Source organism: Piliocolobus tephrosceles, unplaced genomic scaffold (assembly GCF_002776525.5).
Source record: "Piliocolobus tephrosceles isolate RC106 unplaced genomic scaffold, ASM277652v3 unscaffolded_29019, whole genome shotgun sequence".
NCBI lineage: Eukaryota > Metazoa > Chordata > Mammalia > Primates > Cercopithecidae > Piliocolobus > Piliocolobus tephrosceles.
In genome coordinates this window covers 24,274-33,462 of record NW_022312109.1, presented here as the reverse complement: position 1 = coordinate 33,462, position 9,189 = coordinate 24,274, and the positions used below count along the sequence as shown (strand labels likewise).

Below are 9,189 nucleotides of genomic sequence, written 5' to 3'. Positions count from 1 at the left end.
TCCCACTCCAGCCCATGCCTCCCAGGCTGGCCCATCCCCACCGCCACTTCCCGTTGCATGGGATGGCCGCCTGGTGCTGGTGGAGGACTGGAGGGCTACAGCTTATAGCTCCTTTTGCCCCCTCTGTTCGATGGGTTACAGGTTGTTGTCCCACCTCCAAGAAGAATGAGGTTATGGTGACAATCGAAGGGTGAGGACGGCAGAGAAGAATTTTATTGAGTGACAAAACAGCTCTCAGCTGAAGATGATGTGAGGGTGGTTCCCCACCTGAAGCTGGGTGGTCTCTTTCTTAATGTGGTTGGGTCCAGGGCTTTTATGGGCTCAGAATGGGGAGTGCACTCTGATTGGTTTGTGAGTAAGCAATAAAGGCTAAAACAAAACCACCACTCAAAGGTGGGCATGATAGTGTAAAAAACCAATTAAGGAAGGGTAGGTGTATGTAAAATAGGTGAAGGGTGAGGATCAGTCAGAGGAAGGCATCCCAAACAGGAGGGGAGGTTCTCAATCCAGTCCAAGGATTTACCTGGGACTTGTTGCTAGGCTTTAAACTGTCTTTGGCTTAAAGGTGGGGTTTCACTGGGGACCCGTCCCTATCTGCCTAGGCATTTTACTGCCTCCTGCTGCTATTACCAGCCATTCAGGAGTCTGAGGCAAGCAGAACACCTGAGCCCAGGAGGTTGAGGCTGCAGTGAGCTGTGATTCTCCTATTGCACTCCATCCTGGTGACAGAGTAAGACCTTGTCTCAATAAATAAATAAAAACAGGCCGTGCGCGGTGGCTCAAGCCTGTAATCCCAGCACTTTGGGAGGCTGAGACGGGCGGATCACGAGGTCAGGAGATCGAGACCATCCTGGCTAACACGGTGAAACCCCGTCTCTACTAAAAAATACAAAAAACTAGCCGGGCGAGGTGGCGAGCGCCTGTAGTCCCAGCTACTCGGGAGGCTGAGGCAGGGGAATGGTGTGAACCCGGGAGGCGGAGCTTGCAGTGAGCGGAGATCCGGCCACTGCACTCCAGCCTGGGCGACAGAGCCAGACTCCGTCTCAAAATAAACAAACAAACAAACAAACAAACATCTGGCAGTGTTAGGGATTATGCTTCTGATAGTGACATGAGGCAGTCAAATGCCTAGGCAGATAGGGGTGGGTCCCTGGTGAAACCCCACCTCCAAGCAGAAAGTTTAAAGCCTGAAAAGGAAGCTACAAGTTAAATCCTCAGACCAGATTGAGAATCTTTCCTCTGATTGATCCCCACCCTTCACCTGTTTTACCCTTCACCTTTCCTAATTGGTTTTCTACACTGTCGTGCCCACCTTTCAGTAACGTCTTCACTTTAACCTTTTTTGCATACTCACAAACCAATCAGCAGGCACTCCCCATTCTGAGTCCATAAAAAGCCCTGGACCCAGCCACACTGAGAGAAGAAAAAAACCACCCCACTGCAGGGGTGGGGAACCACCCCACCGCACCCTGCATCCCTTCTCCGCCAAGAGCTGTTTCATCAGTCAGTAAAGTTCTTCTCCATCCATTCTCACCCTTCAACTGTCAGCATATTCTTCTTGGATGCAAGACAAGAGTTCTGGGACCGCCAAACTCAGGTACAAGCTGTAATACAGGTGGGCTGGGGTGGGCTCTGCCTGGCCAGCAGTGGGCTGAGCCAGTATGCAAGCCAGACTCAGCCTGGGCAGGCTGAATGGGTGGAATACCACCAGTGGCAGGTATCCTGGCCCAGCAAGACCTAGGTGGGAAGGTGGAGGTGGGAGGCTTTGGAGAGTAGGAGGTTGGTGGGCAAAATGACAGAGAAAATTCCTGCATCACTTCCACAGTCGATAACCACATGTACTTTGGTGATCACTGATGTACTGTACAGCCACACCCTGGTCACTCTGATGTGATTTTGCAGGTACTGAACCCCACCACTTGCATATGAGTAGTGGGCTGAACACTGCTTTGGAGCAACTGACAACCACTCCTGGGCTTTAAGGCCTCAGTTTATAGTCTTCAGCAAGACTTCTGAATAAACTAGCATTAATTATTTAAAAGTTTGATTTTTTTTTTCTTTAGTTGACATGTCCCTGGATCACTCAATGTGCTTTTTTGGTCTGCCTGGAACAAGATGTTTGAGGTGGGACTAGCCTTTCAGGAGGAGTTATTCTGGAGTCCTTGGGGGTAACCTCACCCTCTGTGGCCCCTTTGATAGGTGGGTAGTAGGATTGGGGAGCGTGGAAAGTGGGGACTCCCTCGCTCAATAACAATTATTGCACCTCCAGCTGGGAGCTAACACTTGTAGGATAGTTCCTTGGGAAGGCTCTGAGCTACCAGACTCCACCTGCAACCTTCTGATCAGAGAAGAGGACCAGAGCTTCCTCTAGAGAGATCCAGGGTTTTATCTTGAGAATGGATTAATTGCACTATGCTGTGCAATGTGATGCGCAGTGCAAGGCCAAAGAAGCAAATAGTTTAGTCCTAAGAGAACCCCCTCACCCCATGCTTCTGAGGGACTCCTATGAGGGGCCTTGGCTATTTGGAGAAGAAAGAAGGTCTAAAACAAATAGGGCATTTTTTTTCTCTCTTAAGAGAGTTGAGGACATTGAATTCAGATGCAAGTTGCACACCTGCCACATTTAGCAGAAAACTGCTGACCCAGGCAGCTGATCTGAAATTCATTCAAATCAGCAAGTTCATTATGCATAGCTTCCTTGTTTTTGGAAGTGGAAAGCCAGAGTTTTGGTGTAAACTAGCTTGCTTCCTTCCTTCCTTCCTTCCTTCCTTCCTTCCTTCCTTCCTTCCTTCCTTCCTTCCTTCCTTCCTTCCTTCCGATGGAGTCTTGCTCTGTTGCCCAGGCTGGACTGCAGTGGCACGATCTCGGCTCACTGCAAGCTCCACCTCCCAGGTTCACGCCATTCTCCTGCCTCAGCCTCCCGAGTAGCTAGGACTCCAGGTGCCCACTACCACGCCTGGCTAATTTTTTATTTTTATTTTTAGTAGAGATGGGGTTTCACCATGTTAGCCAGGATGGTCTCAATCTCCTGACCTCAGGTGATCCACCTGCCTTGGCCTCCCACAGTGTTGGGATTACAGGCATGAGCCACTGTTCCCAGCCTTGTTTATGCTTCCTCCATAGGCTTATCCTACCTGAGACCAGAGAACAGCCCCTGGATCTTAGGTAAAGAACATTTTTCTCAAAGTGTGGGTGTCCTGCTAGACTCCACCTCCATTGTAAGAGCTGGGATACAAAAGTTCAGGAACAATGTCATCTCCAGAGGAAGATTCTCACAGTCAGCCACATTTGTTGAACATGTTTGCAATGTGATATAAGCAAAAAAGTCAATCTGTCCAGAAGGTAGATCGGATCCCCCACGTCTCTTCACCTACGCTTTCTTTCTGTGACCTGACTGAAAATCACAGAGTGACTTGACTGCTCTGTGACTCAGCCAGCTGCAGGTTTTTCCCAGCAGGCTGGAACCCAAACCGAGGCCTTGAACATTCTGAGGCGCTGAAAAAGGTATCTCAGTTGCTGTCAAAAACACTGAAGGAAACTGGTTGCAGCCCTGAGCAATTCCTTAAACCCTCCCATAAACTCCATACCGGACTCTCTTGCTGCAGGAATATGTAGGTAGAATCCCTTTTCTCTTGCTGTTAGTCTCAGATACACTGCACCCCATTCTCTGTGTCAGTGTCCCTATTAAGTGCTTTGGACGGATTGCTCTGAATTTAGCGCTGCTTTTTTTGGAATCCCAGCCAGGCCCATGTTGGTATCGTTTGAAGTAGTCCCTTGCAGGAATTCCCCTGAGGCTGCTTCTGGGCTGGCTGGACAGAATAACAGCTGAAAACTAATGGAGTATGCAACTTTTTATTCCTTTATTTTCACTTTTTCTTTTTAATATATTTTTTAATTCTTAAATTTAAAAATAGAAGTAAAAAAATTTTAATTTATAGGGGTTTTCTGGTAAAAATGGAAAGCCTGCTAGGCAAATTCTCAAAGAGCTGTAATACTCCTGTATTTTCTGAATAAACTTCCCTCCACTTTACTGAGTTGGCTTGCTCTTGGCTTGCAGATCTTCCTGTACAAAGCCAAGAATCCGCGTGGCCTCCCACGCTGAACCCCAGTTTTGGGGCTCACCCTGTGACACGGTCAGAGGCAGACGGTTCCATGTCCCACCTATTCCTCCTTGCATCTGGATGGGATCCAGAGGGCTCTAGGCTTGGCTGCTGTGGCTACCAGACGAGGCTCTATGAGGTCGGCGGGGGTCTTGCCAGCTCCAGGTGGACATTCCCTGAGATGCTGTTAGGCCACCTGGACTGGGGCCCCCTGTGGCATCCCTGGCATAGACACATAATGCCCAGCAAAGGCATCATCAGAGTTCCATTACTTTAGTGCTGGAAGGCAAATCAGATGGCAACTTTCTTTGCAGAGAAAGAAACTGAGACCCAAAGAAGGGTCAGGCAAAGCCAGGACTCAAGGGCTGGTGAGTGGCAGGAGTCCCTTTTTGCTGCCCTTCTCCCAGAGTTCCATAATGAGGTGAGGATGGGTCTCCTTCAGGGCTTGGTAGAATCGATCTTTGCACCTCCGGTCCCAGGACTGGCTCGAGCTGAACAGCTTCCGCATCTGGCTGGGCCTGGTGTCCTCAGCCAGCACCCTCTCATACTGCTCCTGGCTCAGCACCTGTCCATGCAGTTTGTCCAAGACAGCCTCCACCGATGTCACTCGGGCTATCAGCTGCTCTCGATACTGGTCCACAAAGTGCAGCAACCCCGGGGCATCCAGAGGTGAAGGTAAGGCTGGCAACGAACAAAGAAGGGCTCCAACCACAGGCTCCATCTCCAATCCCCACCTTCAGTCCTTTCCTCTCTCCTCTCTGCATCCCTCGCTTCCTTCTGCCTCCAGAGATGTGCTTCTGCCCTCCCTCGTGCCAGCATCTAGCCTGGCATTCTGCCAGAGTGGGGATCGGGAGTGGGGCTCCTGCTGGGCGCATTGGAGGCTGTCAGATAAGGAGTTCTAGGGTCTCTGTGGATAGGACGAAACGGTATGGGGAGGGACCATGCACGGCTCTCCGGGGCCTGACCCCTTGTGAGGTCTGCAATGACGAGTCCCTTCCTTTCTCTCTTCCCTTCCCCCAAGAACCAGACAGTACCCCAGCACTGCCACTGCCTCCTGTGGTCTCTGAGAGTTGTTACTGACCTATGGGGGCTGGAGGGACCAGAGTAGTTGCAGATGCGAGATCTCCTGGAGGAAAACAGAGATGAAGATGCATCTGAAACAGTGCTAAGTTATTAACACACACAATACACCTCCAGGCTCCCACTCACTGCTGAGATTCTTTGGTTTAGAAAAAAGTCACAGACAAATTCTGGTAGAATCTGGAGTAAGAGCTGGAAAGGTCCTTAGAGGTTATCTAGGTGAATTCCTTCCTTATACATATGGGGAAACTGAAGCCCAGAAGCTGTGATCACACAGTAATAGAGAGAAGGCATCCAAATGAGCAATAGCAATTTCTCCTACAACATCCCAGACTTGGTTTTAATCCTGCGTTGGCCTGAACTGTATCCCTGGTGAACTAACCAAACCCCTTGCTAGATAGCTTGAACTATTTAGCACCTCCTTGTTCTGAGCAGAAATCTACTTCTTTGTTCTTGTTTAGCCTTCTACACTGGCACCAACCAAAGGTGTATGTTCTGGAATTGGATGTCAGAATCTAGAATCAAGATCAAGCAATCTTAGGACATGGGAATAACAAATGAATTCCAACAGAAAAGACGACAACAAAAATGAAGGGACTTAAAAATTGCTTTGCAAAGGAGAGAAAGGGGAAGTTCACAGCAGCTCATATGTACAAGGCCTGAGAGTCTGAGCAGGCTCCAAGTTCAGTGTGATCTCACAGTTCAGGGAGGTGGGCACAGGGGAGGGAGTTCAGGCTGTGGTACCAGGAGCACAGGATCCATGTGGGTGGAGAAAGGAGGGTGTTTCACATCCTCTCTGCTGACTGGACAGTCCAGGGGTCAATTCTGACTCATTCCCACACTGGAGCATCTGCTGAGGGAGGTGACTGGATGGCAAAGAATTTACAAACCAAAATAGAGGAACGATGGAAGGAGCTGAGATGTCTAACTTGTATAACAAGAGTCATCAGGAAGGCTATGACCACAGTCTTCCAGAATCTAAATAGCTTTCTCATGGGGAAGGAGATACACTTTTTCTGTGAGTTCCAAGGGACAGAATTAAGACTGATAAGAGGCAGAGATTGGGTTAACATGAGGAAAAAGATAATATTGCTATGATTTGTTAAGGATTACTGCATGAGGAATGTATAGACGTTGCTTTATTTAATCTTTTCAACATTCCTACAAATTAGTCATTATGATCCTATTTTTACAGATGAGGGACTCAAAAGAATTAAGCAATGTTCCCAAGGTCACTCAGCAAGTAAGTGCTGGAGTGGGATTTGAATCCAGGTCTGAAGCTGGGGCTGGTTAGTTCTCCATCTGTGTTTGCACCCAAGCCAGGACTCAGTACAGCCTATCCTCTTTCCACTACACTGTGAAGCCAGCTTGTTGCAGGTCAGGAGGTAGACTCACCATTTTTTGACAGCTGACTAGGGATGGTTGTCTTCGAAGGACTGTTTGGAGGGTTCGGGTTCTTAGAGTGTTGGTACTAGACTAAGAGTCCATACGGTTTCTCTATCCCAGAAAGTGTATTATTTGATTTCCTCTTGTCTACCTCAAAAACACTGAGCGATACAGGGGAGAGTATCTGAAGTTGCCAAATCGGCTTCACCCATACAACCATATGACTATCTAGGTCTTATTCTTCCACCTCACATCCAAACTATCATGAGAAACTTAGCGAAAAGCGTTGTGGATGTCGACATCTGTTAATTCAAGGGCACTGTGAAGACACCATTGTACATGGGGGACAGCATAAATTTTAGAGGGTCAGATCGACTCCGGTTTAAATTCCGGTCATAACAACTGTTATGTAACTTGAGAAAGCCACCTACCTCCTACCTCCTGTGGGCTATTTCTTCTCATCAGTAAATTGTGATAATGCACACGTCCTCCCCCCCCCCCCTCCCCCGCCACACACACACAGACTTTCTATCATTGACTTTCTTCTTCTTTTTTTTTTTTTCTTTTTTTGAGACAGAGTCTCGCTCTGTCGCCCAGGCTGGAGTGCAGTGGCCGGATCTCCGCTCACTGCAAGCTCCGCCTCCCGGGTTTATGCCATTCTCCTGCCTCAGCCTCCGGAGTAGCTGGGACTACAGGCGCCCGCCACCTCGCCCGGCTAGTTTTTTGTATTTTTTAGTAGAGACGGGGTTTCACCGGTTAGCCAGGATGGTCTCGATCTCCTGACGTCGTGATCTGCCCGTCTCGGCCTCCCAAAGTGCTGGGATTACAGGCTTGAGCCACCGTGCCCGGCCTCTTCTTCTTTTTTTTTTTGGAACAGAGTCTCGCTTTTTTGTCCAGGTTGGAGTGCAGTGGTGCGATCTCGGCTCACTGCAACCTCCGCCTCCCGGGTTCAAGCAATTCTTCTGCCTCAGCCTCCTGAGTAGCTGGGACTATAGGCACACGCTACCACGTCCAGCTAATTTTTGTATTTTTGGTAGAGACAGGGTTTCACCATATTGGCCAGGCTGATCTTGAACTCCTGACCTTGTGATCTGCCTACCTCAACCTCCCCAAGTTCTGGGATTACAGGTGTGACCCACCGTGCCCAGCTACTTCGTTGATTTTCTTTCTCCTCCCACCTCTGAGTTCTCTGGACTTGTCCTGGTTTTACCTGGTTTCACCAAGGCCTCCCACACCAGAGTCTCATCTTTCTTGTCTTTCATTTGCAGCCTGATCCCTGATCCCAAGTGGCCAACATAGAACTCCGAGAACAGCTGGGCTTCTCCAGGGCTTCGATAGCAGAGCTCCAGTTCCTGAAGAGGCAAAGAGTTGAGTTGCCACCCTGTTCATCTTGCATGGAAGGTTTTTCCCCACCTGACACCTTCTTGGTCCTGCTTGGCTCCATAGGGACACTCCGATGATCCCTGTACTGAAATCAGCTACCACCTTCAGAAACTGCTCTTTTCCCAATTTTCCACAAAAGGATGACGACACAACTGAGCACCTCAAGGGTAAGTCAGGGCTTGTCCTTAAACGTAGTGCTCATAATCCTAAGCCAGATCCTTCTTCCTTCACCTCCCCATCTTGAATTCAAACCTTCATTTCTGCAGCCCAAAGCCTGTTTTCCCAATGGATCCCAAACTCCACCTACTTTCAATTGACAAAAATTTATATCCATCCCCTTTCCTAAATCCCAGCTAAGACAGAACTCTTGATTCCCCACTGTCTTCCAAACGTGCTCCCTTTCCAGTTTCCCCAAACCCAATAAAGGATAGGACCATCCACTGAGCATGCTGCAAACTCGGAATCATTCTTAACTCCTTCCCTACACAGGTAATCCAGCAGGTCCTGTTGGCTTTACCTTCAAAATCAACCCTGAATTCATACACTTTTCTCCATCTCCCTTGCTACCTTCCTCGTCAAGTGACCTTCAACTGTACCTTGCAGTATTGCAACAGCCTTTTTCTTTTTTGTTTTCTCTTTTTTTCTTTTCTTATTTTTTTTTTTAAGAGAGATGGGGTTTTTCCATGTTGCCCAGGCTGGACTTGAACTCCTGGGCTCAAGTGCCTCAGCCCCCTGAGTAGCTGGGACTACACGTGTGCGCTACCATACCCATCTTATTTTTTCATTTTTCATAGAGATGAGGTCTCCTTACATGGCCCAGGCTGATCTTGAGCCCTTGGACTCAAGCGATTCTCCCACCATGGCCTCTCAAAGTGTTGGAATTATAGGCATGAGTCACTATATCTAACCACAACAGCATTTTTTTTTTTTTTTGAGACAGGGTCTTGCACTGTCGACCAGGCTGGAGTGCAGTGGCACGATCTCAGCTCACTGCAACCTCCGCCTCCTGGATTCAAGCAATTCTCCTGCCTCAGCTTCCCAAGTAGCAGGGTTTACATGTGCCCACCACCACGCCTGGCTAATTTTTATATTTTTAGTAGAGACTGGGTTTTGTCATCTTGGCTAGGCTGGTCTGGAACTCCTGATCTCAGGTGATCTGCCCACCTCAGCCTCCCATAGTGCTGGGATTACAGGCATGAGCCACCACGCCTGGCCCCTTTTTTTTTTTTTTTTTTGGAAG

The 9,189-nt window shown here is 48.7% G+C and overlaps 1 protein-coding gene and 1 non-coding gene across 2 annotated transcripts in view; both read right to left on the bottom strand.

Moving 5' to 3' along the window:
- Positions 1-3,836: 3,836 nt before the first annotated feature.
- Positions 3,837-9,189, bottom strand: part of LOC111521270 (NACHT, LRR and PYD domains-containing protein 1) — a 29,532-nt gene continuing 24,179 nt past the window's right edge. The window contains exons 9-11 of the mRNA XM_026451375.1: positions 7,777-7,947; positions 5,182-5,226; positions 3,837-4,781 (exon numbers count right to left, since the gene is read on the bottom strand). Of these exons, the coding sequence (XP_026307160.1) occupies positions 4,459-4,781; positions 5,182-5,226; positions 7,777-7,947 (539 nt within the window). The 3' untranslated portion in view covers positions 3,837-4,458. The remainder of the gene's footprint in view (positions 4,782-5,181; positions 5,227-7,776; positions 7,948-9,189) is intronic.
- Positions 3,937-3,997, bottom strand: LOC111521392. The gene has a single exon (XR_002724934.1). It is a non-coding gene; the product is annotated as a U7 small nuclear RNA (small nuclear RNA).